Here is a 22,926-nt window from a genome sequence, read left to right on the forward strand (position 1 = left end):
TTGGATGGGTGGGTTAATATAGGATAACGGATTATAGTGCAGTCAGAGGACGAGCCTCCTCTGAGTGCAATAAATCCGGACCTCAATTTAGGTAGTTTTTCTTTTCCATTATGAATTAGACATTTATTCTGATTCTGGTTTATAGTTGTTTTATTGTATTGTCAATAATATTTGTTATATATAATAGTTTATAATATAATAGTTACAATATAATAGTTTGTAAGCTATTATATGTGCAGATGGTCGGTTGATTTTTGATGTTCATAAGTATCGCCACTTTTATGTGGTGTTTGTTGGGAATATTGTTTTTTGTGAGGGTTTTTATCAGTTTTATAATTGCTTCCATTGTGTTTTCTGCATTGTTGCATATTTTTATTAATCTGGTTGTTTGGTTTCTAATAGTGTTTCCATGTGCTTTGCAATGTTGCTATCCCATTGGATGAGCTTTATGGCCGGGAAGTTGAAGTGGTCTCTTTTATCATAATGTTTAGTTTCGATATTGTTATTGTTGATGGTGATCTGGCTGTCGAGGTAATATGCTTGCAAGTTGCTATTTTGGTTGGTCCGTTCTATGCTGAGGTCGGTAGGGTAGATTACTTGGGCTAGTGTTTCAAAATTGTCGTGGTTGATGACTAGGACGTCATCGATATATCTATATATGTTGATTTCTTCTGTGATGTTATTTTCAAAGTGGTGTAAGTATAGGTTGGCAATTGCACTGGAGCAGCAAGATCCCATTGCTATCCCTCTGGTCTGTAAGTAGATGCTGTTTCCCATCATTATGTAGTTATTTTTGACATTGAGATTGATTAGATCGTACCAGTATTGTTTGTTGCATTTTAAATTATTTTGGTGGTTTTGAAAGTATATTAAGAGGACTTTAATTAGATTGTCATGTGATATGCTAGTGAAAAGGTTTTTGAAGTTGTAGGTGTATATGCTTCTGATCTTATAGCTATTGTTTTGGATGTAATCTAGATATGTTTTGTTGCTGGTGATGATTTTGGTGCTAGTTAATTCGCTGATAATAACTTTAAGCTTATCTTCCAATAGGTTGCTGGAAAGTTTTGTATAACTGTTTTTACCTGATGTTATGAACCTTTTGCCGGTGGGTATTTTGAGGAACTTGGGGATCCAGTAAATGAATGGGTATTTTGTATTGTCTGATTTCAGTTTGAGTTTTTTGTGTAATGCTATAATCTTTTTACTGATGCTGTTAGGTGTGGATTCTACTTGTTTGTATGTTTCACTGTGGTTCATTTCTTCTTTAATAGTGATCCTCTATAATGCTGAGGTCGCCTGTAATGATGTGTTTGTGATGTGGATCTATGTATTTTTTGTATTTCTTTTCCTGGCAGTGGCAAAGTTGTTCAATATTGTTCATATTTCTAATGGTGTTTTTGTAGTTGCATATGGTTATTGCTATTGGTTTTGTGAAACTATTTCTGACTTTAATGCTAATGTTTAATGCTTAGTGTCTATGTAAAACTTTTTGCATATTATACTAAAATTGTTGTTGGCCTTGTCTGTGTTCATTATAACGAATTTCTTTTGTAGTTCTTTCGTCTTTTGTCTAATGCTTTTTAAATTGTATTGTTTGATGTAATTCTGTATTGTTAATACTCCTTGGATTCTATTCATAATTTTTTCTGTGGTATTGTTTATCCATATTTGGAATGCCTCTATAGGTGTGTTAAATTTGTATGCAGTTTTGAATGCGAATTGTAGCAAATCCTTGTATATGGATTTACATGTGTTAACTAAATTGGTTGGGCTATTGGGTCTGAATTTGGTTCCTTTTCCCATTATTTCTTTAAGTGTGTGATCCTCTATAATGCTGAGGTCGCCTGTAATGATGTGTTTGTGATGTGGATCTATGTATTTTTTGTATTTCTTTTCTTGGCAGTGGCAAAGTTGTTCAATATTGTTCATAATTCTAATGGTGTTTTTATAGTTGCATATGGTTATTGCTATCGGTTTTGTGAAACTATTTCTGACTTTAATGCTAATGTTTTTGATAGGTAGGAACTTCTTGGTGTTATTCATAATGTCACGGATGTTAACGTGGTCAAATGTTCGGTTCAGGAATTTGATGACGCAGTATTCTTTAATTGTGCTGTCTTTGTAATCAGCAGCGATTGTGAATATATGTATATATTATATTTATATATATACATATATTCACAAACTGTAAATTATTTCTGTGGGTATATTTAATAATACACTTATTATTTGTTTTAAATGCTTTCAATGTTTTTTTCTGAACATATTTGAATTGCATGAAATTTAAAAGAAAAGAAATTACTGTATTAAAAAGAACATACATGAAATTTAAAAGAAAATATGTAAAATATTAACATATTTCAATATAAAAACAAACAAAAATACAATTATAAAATTTTAATCAGTGAGACAGTTTGATGGAAGCACACAGTTTTTTAATATGAGGATTTATTGTGGATATGGTTACTCTCAGCTTTTCTACTGACTTTAGTCTCTCTCTCTCTCTTTATTTAATCTCGTTTAAAGTGGAAAACCCTGTTTTGCAGCAGGAAGTAGAAAATGGCAATAAAATTCTAATTGCCTTTTCCAAAATTCGTGGATATTCATTTTGAATTTTGCTAATATTTTAATTTGCTAATATTAGCACTATTAAAGTAAATTTCCAGCAACTAGTCGCTACGGATCTCAACCAATTCTTCTTCCTTTTGCAGATTAAGTTCTAACATTGAAGGTTTCTTGTTGCAAATGGCTCTCTTACCCACAATTATTTTTTGGTATCAAGGTATGGAAAGTAATGTTCAATTTTTGTCTTTAATAGCTCTAATGTTTTGCGTATTACCTTAATTATTTTAGTATAATTTGTTTTGGCAGCAAAGGGAAACATTTGTAATTTTTTTTCGTTTACATATTTTTTACATATACTGCACTCAACTTTTCTTTAAAGGCGAACAACTTGTCAGTCATCTTCATCAGCCATTTTCAATCCACTGCAGGATGAAGGCCTTTCCAGCAACTTTCCAGTTCCTTCTGTTTTGAGCACTGGCCATCCATTTACTACTAAAAACTCATGAATTTCATCTATCCATCTCCGCCTTTGTCTTCCAGGTTTTCTTCTAGCTCCTCTTGGGTACCATTCTGTTATTTTCTTAGTCCATCTGTCATCATGTCTTCTAGCTATGTGTCCTGCCCAAGACCATTTTAGTTCTTTAGTTTTGATAAGAATGTCCTTTACTTGAGTTTGCTGCCTAATCCATGTGTTTCTCTTCTTATCTAACAGTCTGATTCCCAATATAATTCGTTCCATTCTTCGCTGCGTAGTTCTTAGCTTCTCTTCCATTCTTTTGGTGAGTGCCCAAATTTCATTTCCATAAGTCATGGTGGGGAGTATACATTGATTCATTATTTTACGTTTCAGACGAACTGGGATATTGCTCTTCAGTATGTGACTATATTTCCTGAATGCTATCCATCCAAAATTTATTCTTCTCTTGACTTCCAGCCATTTATCATTATTACAGCTAATAACTTGTCCCAGATAAGTATATGACTCCACCTTTTCAATTACTGCTCCTTCAATCATTATTTCCCTTTCCGTGGCATATACTTGTTCATCATTACTTTTGTTTTAGACATATTCATCTTTAGTCCAAAATCCTTACTAACTGTGCATAACTGATTAAGATTTTCCTCTAATTCTTTGGGATCGTGGCTTATGACCACAATGTCATCTGCAAATCATAAATGGTTTAGGTACTCTCCGTTCACATTGACTCCTTTCTGCGACCAGTCTAATCTTCTGAAAGCTTCCTCAAGGGCAGCAGTAAACAGCTTCGGAGATATTGTGTCTCCTTGTCGAACTCCTTTCTCGATTTTAAATTTCCTACTGTCTTTGTCTAGTCTAATAAAGGATGTAGCACTCTCATATATTTTCTTCAAAATAATCATAATATATGGAGTATCTATGCCTTGTCTTTCCAGTGCCCCAAACATTGCCTTATGCTGTATGGAGTCAAATGCCTTTTCATAATCCACAAATGCCAGGCATAATAGTGTTTTATATTCATTTGCTTTCTCCTTTAGCTGTGATATTACGTGAAGGTGATCCATAGTTGAGAATCCTGTCCTAAAGCCAGCTTGCTCTTTCGGTTGATTCTCATCAAGTATTCTTTCTAATCTGTTAGTAATGACCCTTGTGAACAACTTGTAGATATGGGATAACAGGCTAATTGGTCTATAATTTCCAATTTCTGATTTATCTCCTTTCTTATGCAGCAAAACTATGATTGCATTATTCCACTGCTTAGGCATCACACCTTTTCTAATGCACTTTGTGAAGAGCCTTGCCAGTTTTTGTGTTATGTCTCTTCCTCCCAATTTTAACAACTCTACAGTAACTTCATCTTCCCCCGGGGTTTTCCGATTCTTCATTTTCTTCAATGCATGTTCTACCTCATCAGGAAGAATATCGGGTATGTCGTATGTGTTGCTACTTTGCAATCCATCTTCCCCACTGTTGGTATCATTCCCTCGCTCCTTGTATAATTCTCTATAGTAGTCTTCTGCTATTTGAATTATGCCTTCTCTGCTGTTCATAAGTACACCATTGCTATTCTTCGGTTTCAGTATCATTTGTCTTTCTGTATTACTGCTCATGGCTGCTGATTTCAATCCTTTGTTTTCCCTTAATGCTTGTTCTACTTTTCTTGTGTTAAATCTTCTTATGTCCTCTCTGAGTCTCTTTCTAATGGCTTTGCATAACTCAGTATACTCAATTTTCTCCCTGTCAGTGTTTTTCTTGCTCTTCATTTGTCGCCTTTGGTTCATCATGACAAGTGTTTCTTGACTAATTTTTTCTTCTTTGGATTTCTGTTTCCCTATAGGTTTCTTGGGCTTTATCACTTTCAGAAAGTTGTAATATTCCTCGTCGATATCTTGGTCCTGAGCAGTCTGCAGAAGCTCAAACTTGTTCTTAAGTTCCAGTACATACTGCTTTTTCTCCTCCTCTGTTATCTCAAAGACCTTTGTATTATTTACTCGAGTCAGTTTTTTCCTTTCCTTTCCTACATCTATATCAAGTGTACATCTTACCATTCTGTGATCACTTCCGACGTTTACCTTATTCGGGACGGTAACATCATTCACAATATATCTTCTGTTAGTGAGGATGAAGTCGATTTCATTAGTTGTTAATCCATTTGGACTCTTCCATGTCCACTTTCTGTTCACCCTTTTCTTGAAAAAAAGTGTTCATTACTGACATTCCTTGAGATTCTGCAAATTCCACAAGTCTTCCACCTCTTTTATTTCTTTCACCAATTCCAAAATTTCCTATAGTTCCTCTTTCTGCGCTGTTTTGCCTTTTTCCAACCTTACCATTGAAGTCCCCCATAATAATAGTGTAGTGGGTTTTCTGCTCATCTAGAAGACTCTCAATTTCAGTGTACATTTCTTCAACCTCTTCATCATCATGGCTCGATGTTGGTGCATAAATCATTATAATCTTTAGCTTGTACCTCTTAGAAATCTTGAGTATTAGTCTTGACACTCTTGGTGATGTACTTTTGAATTCCACAATGTTGTTTTTAAAATCTTTATGGACCAGAAACCCAACTCCACCTTCACTCCTTTCACTGTTTCCATTGATGTACAGCAGATTTCCACTTGATAAACTTATAAGTGATTCATTTCTTCTTCTTGTTTCAGACAAACCGATGATATTCCAATTCACATTTTCTAATTCCTTTTCCAGCTCTAATATCCTGTCTTCACCGATGAGTGATCGTACGTTATAACAGGCCAAGTTCAATTTCCGTGCATGGCAGCCTGGTCGTACCCAGAGATTCTTAGCACCCTCTGCTTCCACTCTGATCCTCTCGCTGCCGTAAGAGGGAGAGTGAAAGCTGCTGGGGACTGAGGGCCATTTGTATTGTTGTGCTCTCATTGCTGGAGGGTTTGGTCTTTTCCTCTTCACGCTGACCAGGCGTCTTGAAGAGAACCACTCTACACGTCCGTTGCCACCTAAGTGACGTAACAGGGCTTACCATCGAGAAGGTGTGCATGAGTGGATTTTAGGGAGGCAGGCCAACCGGACTTCTCCTAAATCTTCTGTAATAGAGAGATATTGGATTCATCAGTGTTTTAGGCTGAGTGTCTGATAACACACAGGATACCTGTTCCCCTCTAAGCCCCTACTTGTCAGTAGAAGTGAGTAAATTTTCCTTCTACTTGTAAATTTTCCTTCCACTTCTACTTGTCAGTAGAAGTGAGTAAATTTTCCAATGGGCCTTGCATACTGATATTTAATTCATTAAGCTGTGCAAATAAATCTGTTGGAAAAGCTAATTTACAGTACCAAATTTCATCTCTTAAATAATCATAAAATTTTGATTGCTCTAGTGAAAAAAAATATGAGCATTTCCTCATGCAACTCATTCATATGCATAAGTACATTTCCTTTCGATAGCCACCGAACCTCAAGTATGCCTCATTAAACTCAGGCAGAATACAACATCAACCTAGCAGGGAATAGAAGAGAAGAGAAGAAAGGACCAGACTTAAGAATCATGTGCAGCAAGCATGGCAGGAAAGGTAGTCTGCTTCAACAAAAGGGGAAATTATCAGGAAGTTCCTGCCTACAGTTGGATGTGTGTATCCTAGAGTCCCCTCTTGGTTCCATCCAGGTCCATTTACGTTTCTACTGACAGGCCATGGTGCTTTCAATGCCAAGTTAACTTATTTTTGAATAATGAAGACCCCCCTCTGCACATGTGGAGAGACAGAAACTGGTCCCACATTATGTACAAATGAGACCATTATGAGGACCTCTGCTGTCGACTTAGGACAGAACTCACATATCTACCAGCAGGACTGGAATATCACCTTCTAGACTCGAGGGAGGAGTTCCTGGCCTTCTCGAAGTTTGCACAAGAGGTGTTTTCTAGGCAGAGGTTTCTACAACTCAACCTAATTGAACAGAAATGTTCAAACTGGAACATCACCTTCTAGACTCGAGGGAGGAGTTCCTGGCCTTCTCGAAGTTTGCACAATAGGTGTTTTCTAGGCAGAGGTTTCTACAAGTCAACCTAATTGAACAGAAACGTTCAAAAAAAAAAAGATTGAGCTAACCACACTAAGGACCTTTTGCAACAGGATCAGGACCAGACACGGAACTAATACAGTCCACTGCTCACCTGTCTTGAGATCCCTCTGCAGTGGAAGACACCAGTGATCCCCAAATCAGACTTGACTCTACACATCTCCTGAACCTAACACCAGTGGCTGTGTCCTCTGAGACAAACTCACCGGACATGACTATTGCTGCAGCTGTGGAGGCCAAGGCCATTGGCCTCCACATACCAGTGCATTCTTGCACAGTACTTTCTTCCGACTCCCTGGGTGGGGAGGAGAAGTCTATTGTCTCCTCCCCTCCTCACCACCCCATTTTCTTCCATCTGGTGGGGCATGGGCATGCCTCACTGACCATCTGGGGTTGCCTTCTCTATTGATCCCACCTCTGTCTAACCCCCCCAGTCTTCAATCTCCCCACCCTCTCTCTATCATTGCGACTGCATCTAATGAAACCAAAATTATACCAAACAGACACTCAAAAACTTAAGTCAGCCATGCAACAACCCTATTACCATTTGGCCTACTCCCTTTCAGCATAAATTATAGTAACTTTTTTTTTTTTTTTAATTTTAGGTCCTAGCCACTGAAATCTGAGGAAATTACCTGCCAGAGTAAATATAACTATACTGAGTGTACCTGTTCTGCCTCCATAGGGCCAAGTATGGGCAACAATGGGTCCCAGTAGGGGCCCAATGGCTAAAAGGCCAAATGAACAATGGTACAAAACACTACACATCACAATATCCATACACTTTTAAATCTCTGGCCTTTACAGTGTACTGTATCACACAGCAATGTATACTACGTGGAGATGGGGGAAATCCGTGGTGCAGTTTGACCCGAAAACACTATGTCTCATTAAAGAGAAATGATGCTGACTCCAGTTCCTCGCATAATTTTCCAAAATTACATATTTTTTGTGGTCTAGTTTTGATAACTGACCATTTTAACCGCTTGATCAATTACAAGTTTTAAATCAGGTATGACTGTCTCTGCTACTAGAACTTCTCTATGTACAAAACAGTGTGTTGTAATAATATTTGAATTGTGTCATTTTACTAAGTTTACAAATCCTTTTGGTGCTCCTGTCATTCTGGGAGCACTGTCGGTACAAATGCCAACGCACGACTTTCATAATAAAGCACACTTCTATAAATAATTATTCATTACTTTGAAAATATCTTGGCTGGTTGGTCTTTCATTGAGTTCATCACTACAAAAACAAAAACATAATAATAATAATTGTGTCGTTTTAGATAAACCCGACAAATGCTATTAATTGAGCTTTCCTACTAATATCTGTGGAATTATCTACTTGAAATGCAGTCGCCCAAAATTATTAATATGTTGAACAATTTGTTCTTCAATATCATAAGACATTTCTTTTATACGCCTGCTAATTGTGCTGTTCGAATGTGGTACGGTCATTATTTTCTTTTCAGCTTCTTCCAAAATACTTTTCACGATTACCCGACATGCTGGTCAAATCAAACTTTCTGCAATAAGTTGGGATTTCTTTCTCTTTTTTTTTTTTTTTTTTTTTTTTTTTTTTTTTTTGCCACCAGTTTGCCACAAGAAGACAGCTATTTAGTAGCCACTAAACAGCTGTCTTCTTGCACTTTATCAGATATTTTAGCCATATTACATATTACAATACTTGTTTTCTAGAGAGGCCTGCAGTCTTTTAAGATACTCCATATGTTTGGACAATAAATTCTCTTGTTTCACAGAAAAATGATGCTGCAATTTACTCAGTGCCATTGATTCATTTGACAATCTGACAAAGGCTGAAGATAATCTTTGGTACCAGTGTATGAAAATCCCATCCCCAAATAATCATCATCATATTTACGATAATACGTTTTCTTTTTTGATGTTGATGGTTGCTCATTTTTGTTTTTGTCATTTGTTCCAAGCTTGTTGTTATCAACTTGCCTCTTCTGATTTCTTTCACTAAAAATTTATCCATGACTAATAATTAAAAAAAAAAAAAATTAATGTTACTTCTAGAATGTACTATTACAGTTAATTTAAATACCTGTTCTATACGAATTAACTGAATATGACGTTTTAGAGATATAAAAGCACAAAAAGTACTTTTAAAACACAAAGGAAATTCCTTACTATGCTGCTTACCAGTTGCATTTATACACTGCAGGGTCCCTGGGAGAAACCCCTCAAGTGATAAGAATGGCCGAATAAAGGTGAACAGATCTACTTCTAGGAATCAAAAGGTGAATAAAGGATTAAAGGTGAACAGATCTACTACTAGGAATCAAAATGTGACGTCACATTGACTGCTTGAAGGGGCTGGGATCAGTGCAGCGTAAATAAACAAATTTTTTTATTTGAATTAATTTTTATTATAAAACTTGGATATATTAATTTTTTTTATTTGCATTTTCTGCGGTACTCCTGAAGCATACTTGCAGCACACTAACGTGCTGCAGCACACAGGTTGAGAAACACTGGTTTAAAGATTGTGATCTACAGAAATTCGACTGGACCACGTGATTACCCTATGATTGTCTCCGACAATCATAGGGTAATCACGTGGGGTAGGAGACTGCAGCACACAAGATTATCCTATGATTGTCGGAGACTGCAGCACACAAGATTATCCTATGATTGTCAGAGACAATCATAGGATAATCTTGTGTGCTGCAGTCTCCTACCCCAATTAAATGGCATGTTGTCCCAATTATGTGAAGAAAATCCTAGCTATTTTCTTGATTAGGTTCTGTTTTGTCCTTAATTAACTGGTGGCCCAAATAACCAGAATCCACAGAATGTACATAAATATGTTTTGTACTGTTTAAAGCTTAATTTAAATATTTTCATGATATAAATTTGAACATAAATACATTTTGTTGTTTTACACAATTTTGTAATTTATTATTAATGTTTAATATCTTGGAAATAAAGACTTTTGTGACAAATATTTATGGGAACTTTTATTAATTTTTTCTATTTTTAGCTGGAGAATATGCTCCTACATAATATATAAATAAATTCATAATCACAAATATTCAGAAAATACTTTTACTTACTATCGTTATCCAGTTTGGAAATATATTTCCCACCATGGCAAAAAAGTTGAAACATAGGAAGCAAGTGACAGGAGTAAAATATTTTGCTATTGGAGGAGGGATGAAAAGATTCTAAAATCACACAGAATTAAAATACACACACACACACACACACACACACACACACACACACACACACACACACACACACACACACACACACACACACACACACACACACACAAATGTCAATTCATTATACAAAGTATATCAATAAATGATATGAGATGTGTGACTGAATTTTAAAGGCTAAAATTAGTGACTATCCATAATACTATAGGGTGGCCACTGAAAGACTGAAGGGTTTGAAAAAGTCATAACTTGTTAATTTTTAATCTTTTTTATTGTCTTTTTTTACAGGTTATAGAGCATCCCTTGGAGATTGAAATGTGGCCACTGAAAGACTGACCACCCTTTCAGAATCTTCTGAAGCGATGTTCTGGTGATGCCTAGTTGAGCAGAGCAATGATGGGTAGAGGCAGATGGATCCTCAAGGACACTCTGCCGTACAGCTTCCACCGCTGTATCAGTGCGCTTAGGACCTCTTCCCGGAAGATCGCCGACTGATCCAGTTCTTTCAAACCAGGCGATTAGGTTCCAAATCATGTTATTGCTAGGAGGACTTTAAAATGTTGCCGGTATTTTCTCTGAGTTTCAACAATTGATCTTTCACTGGAATAGGAAAAACCCAACGAGTTTTACTCGTTGCTGGACATCATACGTAGCCATTTTAATCTCCAATGGATGCTCTATAACATGTAAAAAAATAAAATAAAAAAGATTAAAAATGAACAAGTTATGACTTTTTCAAACCCTTCAGTCGTTCAGTGGCCACCCTTTATATTCTCAGGAAAATTATAACTACTCATTAAGCACCATGCTATAACCACTGAAGAGATAATTATAATTTAAGCCACTGTTACTCCAGAATAATTATTGCAATAATTAATTTATAAAAGTTATCACATTCTGGAGCCAATACCGGACCCTTGATCACATTTTTCTTTTTTTTTTTTGCTGATACTATATAAGCTTGTTTTCTTGCATCATCATCATGAGCCATTTTTAATCCACTGCAGGATGAAGGCCTCTCCAGCAACTTTCCAGTTTATTCTGTTTTGTGCAATGGCCATCCATTTACTACCCACAAACTCATGAATTTCATCTGTCCATCTCCGTTGTTGTCTTCCAGGTTTTCTTTTATCATTGAAATTCTGGATTATGCTCATAATACATGACATTGCCCATGGTTAGAGGCCTTCCATAGAGCAAAGGCTCCACCATTAATCGTAATGCTGGGACCCACATTCACCCTATTATGGAGGCCACTGTTTTACGGTAGTGCTGGGACCACGATGGGAGGTGGCAAGTCAACAACAGGGCTGTTAGGCACAACAGCAATACAGTGTGTGATGGTTAATGTCTTCTATTTCTCTTACTCCTCCTTTTTCCTTTTCTTCCACTACACTTAATGCACAAGCATTGACTGTTCATGCATGCATGGGATTTTCCTTTGTAATATGTATTTGGATTGCTGTTGTTGATCTTACCAAGCTGAAGCCTCAAAAGCTTCTTATCTTATCTGTATAATATCGGTGTAAATACACCTGTTTATCCATATTAACTACATAAGTAGTGTAACGGCATCTTGTGATTTTATCTCATATTGTGGCTGCTTCCCAACACAACGAGATACCAGGTATTGCACTACTTTGAATAAATAACGCTTCTCTAGTAGAGTGTGTTGTGTTGTTTGGTTTTTAGGAGCATTAGCAACTAAGGCCATATTGCTCCGGGATATGCGGTGTTCATTCCCTGACCTTTCCGCATCCTCCATATTTGGTGGTGACAGGCTCGAACCCCGGTCTAATCAAGACGGGTGTGCTATGCACTGCTGCTCCTTCCCATCTGGCTATGGAGTCGCCCTCTAGTAGAGGAGTCTACTGTTATTTGTTCTCAGTGGGGCACCACCACTCATTGGAAGTAGTGCGGTATCTCGTTGTGAAGGCAGCCACAATGAGATAAAATCAAACGATGCTGTTAAGCTACTTATGTAGTTAAATTTATGGGTAAACTATGGTGTATTTACACCGATATTATATAGTTAATTTCAATCCATAACGTATTATGCCTTCAGCATTTAGTCTTCAAAATATTATCTTATCTTATATACAATGCATGTATGTTTAGTGCTTTTATTTGTTTGTTTCATTTTATATTTTAATTGTATATAATTCCATCCTATATTTTTTGTACGTGGTCAGTGAGTTTAAAGTCTTGTATATATTTATTTATTTTTAATTTCTCATTCTGCATCATAATTCTATTTTAATAAACCGTTTGAAGTCAGTAGAAGCAATATTCTGTTATATATAACTCCTCTTGGTGGTCAGGATGTCCAGGCAAGTAAGAGAAGGGTGATGAGTTAATAAGAGAGCAACTGAGAATGACTAGTCAATCAGAGAGCTCCAATAACCTAGCCTGCCCTCCTAAGATCACTTATTTTGTAATTATGTTACATTGATTTTCAGCCCTGAGTAACAAAAAACAAAATAACACAGAATGTTGAAAGAGAAAGTGAAAAACAAAACAAAGAAAAAAAAATATATTTTTTTATTATAAATTATATTCTGTTGCAAAAAAGTTGAAGTTCAATCTATAATGCATCAATAACTTTCCCATATTTCTCTTTATTGTCTTATCTTTAAATTTCTTTATATACATAGCTTCTTTAATTTTTCTTCTGATAATTTAATAACAGAGACCATTTTTATAGGGATGGGATATGATTGAATAGAAGGGGTGCAAGGATATTTGCTGATGTTATGGAGGCAGTACTAAGTGGGTTGGAAAATTGCTAGCTTGGGAAGATATGCAGACATCGTAGGGATATCTGACACTTGGTGTCACTCAGACATAAGGGATGTAGAATTTGAATGTGCGAAATACAATGTGTACAGAAAGGACAGTGTTATAGGTCTTGCAGCCTCAGGGCTGCAAGATCTGTAAAATCTTTTGTGTCATAAAACAGACTGTAAAGGCCAGAAAGTGTAGATTATAGTATAGTTTGTGTTGGTCTATTGTTCATCTGCTCTATTTGCTGCTGGATTTTGGAAGACCAGTTTGGAAGTCCACCCTTGTCCATCCTCTGCCACATGGAGGTGGGCCAGGCAGTGGGGTCCTGTAAGCCTTTGGCAGGGTAAACTCCGGCAATGCCTAGGGTTGCTAGGCAGGTGCAAAAAAAAAATTATATTGGAAATGACTGGGGAGTGATCGTTAGAGCCTTGAAGAAAAGGGGAAGAGTAAGGAGGGGCAACACAACCTCTACGGGGAGGGGATTGGTAGAGTAATAACAGTGTTTAAGATAGTGTATAGAAAGGACGGTGTATATAATGTTACATGACATGCAGCACCAGGCATCTTCCACAACTCCGTGTAATATACACTATTGCACATCATCATATTTAAAATCTAAATATCTATATAATGTCGGTCAAGATACACCATAGATAACTCTTAAGAAAGTACGATGGTAGTGTGGAAGGCATCATTTGCTCTGTATCTCATATTGTACTCCTCCTTCACAACAAGTTGACATGATACTGCACTATCTCGAATAAGTAATGCTTCACTGATAGAGAAGGCTATTGTTACTTATGGTACTCACTGAGAATAAGTAACAATAGTCTTCTCTATCAGTGAAGTGTTACTTATTCGAGGTAGTGATCATGGCAACTCGTGAAGGAAGAGCACAATATGAGATGCAGAGTAAATGATGCCTTCCACACTACCATCATAGTTTCTTAAGAGTTATCTATGATGTATCCACATCGACATTATATAGATATTAAACTCTTAACGTATTATGCCTTGTGCATTTTGTTATTTTTAAGTAAAATCTAAAAGGTTCGTCAATAAAATTTAGAATTTTGGAATGACCTTCTTAGCCTTTGCCACTTACCCAAAGAAATTTTAAGCATTTAGTGACAAAGTTTCCACCCCAGCCACATGGAGGTGGGTCACTACTATCTAAGTTCTCACATCAGTTATCTTTTGTCCAAGCTAAAATCCACAAAATTTAAAAATACTCATTGTATAACTAAAAACTCACTATTTACACTTCATTATATACACTATTTACAAATAAATATTGTATACAATAAAACATAGTATATAAAATCATCTTCTAACTTCAAAAACTTCTTTAACATATTGCAAATAAGCAACATAGTTTTCTCTATTATCAAACTATTATCTCTATTAACAAAAACATGATAACAGAGAAAATTTATACTTTTCTTTCTATTATCGTATTTTTATTATAAAACTTGGATATATTATTTTTTTTTATTTGCATTTTCTGCAGTACACCTGAAGCATACTTGAGGCACACTATAATTTTCTCTATTATCAAACTCTATTATCTAAAGCAGCGCCACAGCTCCATGAGAGAGAAGGAACCCATTACCTGTCTTAATCGATTTCTCATACCCTCATACAACCGACATTCCATAATGTGTTCTACAGTTTTCAATTTTACAACTACATCTCCCATCATCAACTAAAACAAGCAGCTGCAATCGGACCCTCAGTCCATGACCTGTCACCACCATTGACTGATAGAGCCCTAAATTAGGCCACTTCTTATTCTCCTCAACCTTAGCTATTTCAGATATCATCTGACAGGTAATTCTCCCCTTTTCAGATGCTATCCAACGATCCTGTCATATTAACATTGTTTCCCCTCTCAAATCTTTTGACACTTATCATAACACTTATTTATATCAGGACAAGATCGAATTCCCAACACTTCTGACTTCTGATTCCTTTTAGACTTATACATCAAATATCTTTCTACCACCACCAAATCTATTGGTTTCTGTCCAGGTATAACATGCAATGCATCATTGGAAACAGTCCAACAAGCCCTAGCTAGGCTCAAAAGGGGGATCTCTGCACAGCATACAAATGCCTCATCAAAATGTTCTCAACAACAGCTCCCCATGCCCCACACGCATAAGTTATTATTGGGATGAATATACATTTATACAACTGTAGCGATTTACTTTTAACACCCCAATCCACTCTGGCTATTCTCCTCAACTTTCTATACATAGCCTTAATTTTTCCTCTTAAAGACTTAACATGTGGGAGGAAACTCATTTTCGTATCCAAACTGCTCCTAAATACTTGACTTCAGTGAAAAGCTGATAGCAAGCTCTCTCGCACTCACAGTGGGAAAACTATTTTGACTTAATAGTCCTTTTCATTTTATATCCTCAATTTATTTATAACCACCCATTTTTGAATCTCTCCCAAAGTTATTTCTGCTTTTTTTCTAGCTTCTTTCTCGAATTCCCATATACTAGAACCAAACATCATCTGCATATGCTACCAAGTCAACACCATTCCAATTCTTATTCACTAGTTTATTTATTACGAAGTTCAACATATAAGAGCCAATTACTGACACCTGTGGAACTCCTCTTGTTATTTGTTTATCACTTTACAATATTTATTTCTTATCATTATTTTTCTGTTGTCAAAGTAGCGACACATTAATTTAAAAAGATTCATTGGACATTCTCTATCCACCAATCTCTTCATAATGCTTTCCCACCATAAGTGGTCGAAAGCTCCAATGAAGTCAAGAAATATCCCTATCACATACTTTTCCATTGAATACTTCACTTCTGTCAGAATGCTCGAAATACCAATCTCTCTTGATGTGCCCTTTCTGGAACCAAACTGCCCTTCGGACTCCTGCTTCTTATCCCCATAATCAATCTTTCAAAAATTTTCCCTATAACAGGTAACAGCACAATAGGCTGACAGGATGAGGGATCCTGCCTATCTCAATCTTTACCTTTTACCAAGATCTTAATTCCACTTTTTTTCCAACTACTTGGATACGCTCCTTGTTCCAAGCATTGATTATACAATGACAACACTAATTCCAGCAAAAGCCATTGTCCAACAAACTTCTTCACTGCTTCTACTAGAATATTATCAGGGCCAGAGGCCTTATTCTTAGTTAGTTTTACATCAGCTTTCAATTCTTCAACCGTAAACTTGATCTCTTGCACATCACTATGAAACTTTGCCTTATTTCCCTTTGTTCATCACTTTCTCCTTAATGATCTTCATCAGGAAAAAGTTTTCCTAATATCTCTTTTATCAACTAAAACAAGCAGCTGCAATTGGACCCTCAGTATCCTCCCAAGACAGTTTCCACCGAGCCTTTTCGTACACTATAGCAAATTTATTCAATCTTCCTTTTTTCCATTAAAATTTTATACGGGAGACTCCATTGATCTAAATTCCCTTGCTCAGTCACAAAATCTTTCCATGATGGATTTCTCTGCCCCCTTATTTCTTTATATATTGCTTCTTTAGATCCATATAATTGCTCTTATAACTCTCCTAATCTTCATTCATTGTACGCCTAGCTCTTTGGAATCTCCATCTTGTGGAATTAACTGCCTTTATTCTTATTGTCAAATCCCTGATCCACCAGGGTACAGTCTTAACCTTTTTCTTCCCTCTTCTCATGGAGATACAGCAAGCCTCAAACAATCTTTTACTGACAAAGTTTGCCCGTTCCAGTTTCCACTTTTCTTTATTTTCATCAGTTCTCACACTTTTTTAAATCTCTCCCAGCTCACAGAACTCACCACAAACCTATGGCCATCTCTACATTCTTGTCTTCTTTCAAATTCTTCCACTTCAAACAGCAAAGCCCTATGATCACTCGTAGTCCAACTTGGAATCACTGTTTAATTTCTAATCTTATTCATCACTGCTCCTGTACACAGCGTAACATCAATAATAGATTCCCCCAATGAGGAAGCATAGGTATCAACCTGTCCTTGGTTTACAATCACCAACCTATTAGCTTCAAAGCACTCCTCATACATACATACATACACCTTCTAGCATCTGTCTCTGTACTTAACCACATAGTTGAGTAAGCATTAGTATCAATTTCTATAATTATACTCTCCCCAACTAACTTAGTACAGACTTTATCAATATACTGAAGATAGGTCTGTGGGTCATCCCTGAACTGGGAGTAAATACTGACTAAATATAGTCTTCCTTTCTTACTTATAATTTCTAGACATACTCCATGTGAGAAACTTAACCCAATTATTTGGGTCACAACCAAATCAACATTACAAACTACAATCGCAGCCTGACAACCTTATACTCCATTTGGAAGCCCTTAACTTTACCCTGAACGATGTGCAGCTCCTGAATTAGGACAAAATCACAACCACCCCTCCTTGTAAATTCCGCTAACTGCAGAGCAACTCGGTACTAACGCTGACCATTAATTTGGGTAATTTTTAATCTTTCTTCATGTCTAAAATTTCTATTATCCATATTCAATCCTATTCTTAATTTTTTCAACATAACTCTTATATACAGGACAATTCCTACTCCTTACTTAATGGTCAGCACTCTTATCAACTCTTTTATAATTTACACAAGTTGGTTTTTTCCTCTGCAGCAGACACTCTTTATAAACGTGCCCCTCTCTAGAACAATGACCACACACCACCCTGGATTTACAATTTTTGGCTTCATGTCCATAGGCTACACAAGTGGTTCTCAAAGTGGGCGCCACGGTACCCTAAGGCACCACTTGCTCTTTATAGAAGTGCCACGACGTCAAATTTAGCATCAGCTTACAACGTGGGAATTGCTACAAAAGTTCGTTGAATTTCATGCAACTGTGTAAATTAGAGGTCATCATGAAATAATTGCTGACCGCATCGCAGTGTTTATGTACATACACCTACATATACGGAACAGCCGAGCCGAGCCGTCCATCACATACACTGTATTTGAAACAGCTCACCTCACAAAATATTCTGCCAGCGCCAACTGCACCCAGTGCTGGGAGTGCCAGGCATTTTTCATAATGGATTTAGGGTGCCTTTGCATTAAAAAGTTTGAGAACCACTGGGCTAGACATTTGAAGCATTTTATTGTCAACACAATATCTCTTATTTTATATAACATACAGTGCAGGTAAACTCTTCCCCTATCTATTAGAAATCTTCTCACAATTTCTGGAACTTTTATAATCCAATTATTTACTTCTTTATTCACCACCTTGTTCACAGACCTTATCAACAATTCATTCTCAAACTGGCTCCTTGTTATACTCATTTCTTTATACGACGTCCAGTGCAGGTAAACTCTTATCCTATTAAAAATCTTCTCACATTTCCTGGAATTTCTATAATCCAATTCTTTTTTCTTTATTCACTGCCTTGTTCACAGACCTTAACACCAATTCATTCTTAAACTGGCTTCTTGTTATACCCATTTCTTTAACATTTCTTTCATGCAATTCAATTATAAAATCTTCCTTCTCAATTTCAGGATCCACATCATATATCACCATTTTAACAGCAGCCTTTTTTTGGTATTTCAGTTCTCATTCCTCTTTGCTTAATAACCTCACAATGGACTGGGGATGAGTGTAGCCTTGTGCAGGTGAAGTTTTTACGGATCCGGCAAATAGAGAAGTTTTTTTATATTTTTGCTGTTTTATTGACTTAAACTGGCATATTAATTTATTTTCTAGAAGTAGCTTTATATTCCTAGTACGATACTTAGTTTAATTTTTAACCTCGATAGAGATTTTATAGGTTATTACTTAGTATAGGTAAGGGTATCCAATCCACGTGTTTTACAAGTTTTTGCAGCTCTGGCAAATGCGAAGTTTTTATCTATATTTAGCCGCTTTATTGACTTAATTATTATATTAAGTTATTTTCTATAAGTAGCTTATAGACCTAGTCAAGATCCTTGGTTTATTCTGAATTTAGATAGCGAGATTTGGAAGTTAATTAATACTTAGTGTCCATAGATTTACCATTCGTAACTTGCCGCCATTGTTATACGATACAATGTTATATCCCGTACTAGATAGCGTTAGCTTAGTATAGTATAATCGATTAATCAGTAAAATTTATTAATCTTGTTAAACTTCATTATCAATTAAATTGTACTTTTTTAACTAAATACATATAACAACTTAGATTTTACAAACGTAACATTATTAATTAATACATAAACTGATACGGAAGTTATATAACATAACTCAGAGATAATACTCGATATTGAAAAAAAAAATATATATATATATACACATATATATAGTGTTATAACTGCATTGGGATATAAGATAAGGGCTATAATTTTGTACTGAAATTGAATTTTATTGAAATTGAATCGAAATCATGACTCAGACCAGAGCAGCAAAGAAAAAGGCTCACGCTAATGGGAGTGCTGGGGCTCAGGGGAGAACTGAGGGGGGCAGCTGCCCTCTGAATCACATCCTTTTAAAATGCACTGCTTGCTTGATGTTTGTGGAGCAATCAGGTACGGGACATGATATTGCCAAGGGGAATATCTTTGTACTTTGTACTTTTGTACTGTTGAAAAAAAGCCGTGAATTAGGGTTGAATTTGAAAGTGTCTGCAATTCTGCCCAGACAAAATAGAAGGGAGTATATGATGAGAGAGCCCTGTTGATCAATTCGGGTCTTGGAAAAATTGTGCAGGGCTCAAGGGGTAGAATTTTTTTTCAGCCTGGTCTGTACTTGTTAACAGGAGAGACTGTTTCTACAGGGATGGGACACACTTAAATAGAAAGGGTGCAAGAATGTTTGCTGATGCTATCGAGGCAGTGTTAGGTGGGTCGGAAAACTGCTAGATTGGAAAACTGCTATTTGATTATAAGTAGTGATACAAGGACTAATAGATTAACAGTAGCCACTGGCAGAGGTGAAAGTGATTCTTGCACTGCTTCTATTGGAATGAGCAGCAGCTTGGAAAATAAGATGCAGGTTATTTCAAAGACTGCTGGGAGTGATTGGGGTACAAGTAAACACATGGGTTGTGTTAGTGGAACTAAGAAAAAGAACATGCATGTATACTTGTGTGTACACCAATGCTAGGAGTCTGCTAAATAAATTTGATGAATTTGAGGTACTGCTCAAAGCATCAAAAGCGGATATTGTTGGGATATCAGAGACGTGGTGTCACACAGATATAAGAACTGGAGAAGTAATGCAGAACTGGAATTTGGGAAGTACAACGCCTACAGAATGGATAGACAGGACAGGAAGGGAGGAGGGGTTATGCTATTAATTAAGAAACACATAAAATCCAAGGAAGGGAAGCCAGTTGACATCGCTGGATAGTGCAGTGTCGAGTCAGTTTGGTGTGACATAAGCATTGGGAGATCAAAATTGAGAGTAGGAGTGTGCTATAGGCCTAATGACTCTGATGAGTATAATAAGAAACTGTACAGGGAAATAGAGTGGGCCAGTAAATCAGAGTCTTATAATGGGGGATTTTAATTTCCCAGATGTTGACTGGAATTTGTGGGTTCGTCACTCACACACTAGCAAGGCTTTTGTGGATTTATTGGATGATTGTTTTCTAAATCAGCATGTTCGGGAAGCAACCAGAGGGAGCAATACTCTTCATTTGATTATAAGTAGTGATTCTTCATGCATTAAGAATCTGCAGATAAAGGGACCACTAGGTGGCAGTGATCACAGTGTGATGAAGTGGGATTTATTCAAGGAGGTAACTACCATCATGGGTAAAGGGAAGGGTTATTGCTTTCGTAAAGGCGACTACGATGGTCTGAGACAGTATTTAAATTCTATACAGTGGGACCAACTGATGATGTTACCAACAGCAAACTCACAATGGGAAGCATTCAAAGAACTTATCATGGAAGCTACTAGGTTTTACATACCAACTAAGAAATATTGTTCAAGGTTCAGGCCTAAATGGATGTCAGATGAACTAATGAGACATATGGCAGAGAAGAAAAATGCATGGGATACATATAAATTAACATGTGACACAGAAGCCTATGATAGATATAAGTTGATCTGTAACCAAGTTACAAAGGAGGTTAGGCAGGTGAAGGCAGATTACGAGAAATCTTTGGCAAGGGATGCAAAGAAAAACAGCAAGGAGTTCTTTACTTATGTAAACTCTAGAAGGAAGAGGATGAATCAGATTGGTCCACTTGATATCGATGGTTCAACAGTTCATGATCCTGCTCAGGTAGCTAACAAACTAAATCAATATTTTGCATCTACATTCACACATGAGGAGTTATTCAGGAAGGGGAATGCCATTGACGAAGTAAACACTGGCAGTGAGCTGGATGATCTTGTAATAATTGAGAGTAAAGTGGAGGAGAAATTGTTGAAGATAAATACAAGAAAGGCACCTGGGGTGGATGGGATCTATCCAGTTATATTAAAGGAGGCAGCAAAGAAAGTAAGCAATCTGTTAGCCATAATTATGAGAGCTTCTTTGGACTCATGGGAGGTACCCACAGAATGGAGATGTGCAAATGTAACCCCAATTCACAAAGGAGGATCAAAGGCTGACACAAGTAATTATAGCCCTGTGAGTTTAACTTCTGTTTCAGGAAAATTAATGGAAGCACTGCAGGATCATCTTGACAAGAATTCAGTTATAGCTCAGACACAGCATGGTTTTGTAAGGGAAGGTCTTGCCTGACCAATTTGATTGGATACTATGATGTAGTCACAAAAGAATTGGATGCAGGGAATAACTCTGATATTATATATTTGGATCTTAGAAAGGCTTTTGATACTATTGCACATGGAAGACTGCTGCACAAATTGGAGCAGTGTGGCACTGGAGGCAAATTGCTGTTATGGATAAAGGGATGGTTGAGTGGCAGACGACAGAGAGTGGTAATTAATGGACACTGCTCATCGTGGACTAATGTTATTAGTGGAGTCCCTCAGAGTTCAGTGTTGGGTCCATTGCTGTTTTCTGTATTTATAAATAATATTGATGATGGTATATCAAGCTTAATGTCCAAGTTTGCAGACGATACAAAGGTTGGCAGGGTTGTTAAGGACGCTACTGAAGCTATGCTGCTGCAACAGGATCTGGAAAGGTTGAGCAGATGGGCTGAGAGGTGGCAAATGAAGTTTAACATTGGCAAATGTAAAATACTACATATGGGAAACAGCAACCCCAGAGCAACATATCAACTCTGTGGTACTACACTGACAGTGGTAGAGAATGAAAAGGACCTGGGGGGTAATTGTGCAGGCAGATATGAAGTTCTCTGAGCAGTGCAGACGGGCTGCAAGAGTAGCTCATGGTGTCTTATCAATGATATACAGGAATTTTTCTAGCAGGGATAGGGAGGTGATTATTCCCTTGTATAAGGCAATGGTCAGGCCGCACCTTGAGTACTGTATACAGGTTTGGAGGCCTTATTTCAAGAAGGATGTAGAGCTGTTGGAATGAGTACAGAGAAGGGCAACAAGGTTAGTGAACGGAACAAAGGGTTGCTCTTACGAAGAATGCCTTAAGTTTTGCAAATTACAGTGTCTGGAGACTAGGCACTGGCGAGGTGATCTGATAGAAGTGTACAAAGCCTTGAATGGTTTGAGCATGCTCAATGCCGATGGGATACTGCCTCTTGCTCAGAATAATCACCTGAGAGGGCATAAATTCAAATTAAGGAAAGACAGATGTAGGATAGATGTAAGGAAATTTGCCTTTAGCCAGCGGGTAGTTGGTTGGTGGAACAGACTTCCATCCTTTGTTGTGGAAGTTGATAGCCTAAATAAATTTAAAGCTCAGCTGGACAGGTATTTCGAACGAACGGGAGG

At 36.9% G+C, this 22,926-nt stretch overlaps 1 protein-coding gene across 3 annotated transcripts in view; it reads right to left on the minus strand.

The window, feature by feature from the left end:
• Positions 1-22,926, minus strand: part of Ent2 (Equilibrative nucleoside transporter 2) — a 500,966-nt gene that overhangs the window by 46,861 nt on the left and 431,179 nt on the right. For 2 of the 3 annotated variants that reach the window (XM_090384300.1, XM_090384301.1), the window contains one exon: positions 10,182-10,267. The exons of the other annotated variant lie outside the window; for it this stretch is intronic. In XM_090384300.1, the coding sequence (XP_090240426.1) occupies positions 10,182-10,267 (86 nt within the window). The remainder of the gene's footprint in view (positions 1-10,181; positions 10,268-22,926) is intronic. 3 annotated transcript variants of the gene reach the window in all.

The sequence above is a fragment of the Mastigoproctus giganteus genome, chromosome 11 (genome assembly GCF_048544385.1).
Source record: "Mastigoproctus giganteus isolate SK-2022 chromosome 11, ASM4854438v1, whole genome shotgun sequence".
In the NCBI taxonomy this organism is placed as follows: Eukaryota; Metazoa; Arthropoda; class Arachnida; order Uropygi; family Thelyphonidae; genus Mastigoproctus; species Mastigoproctus giganteus.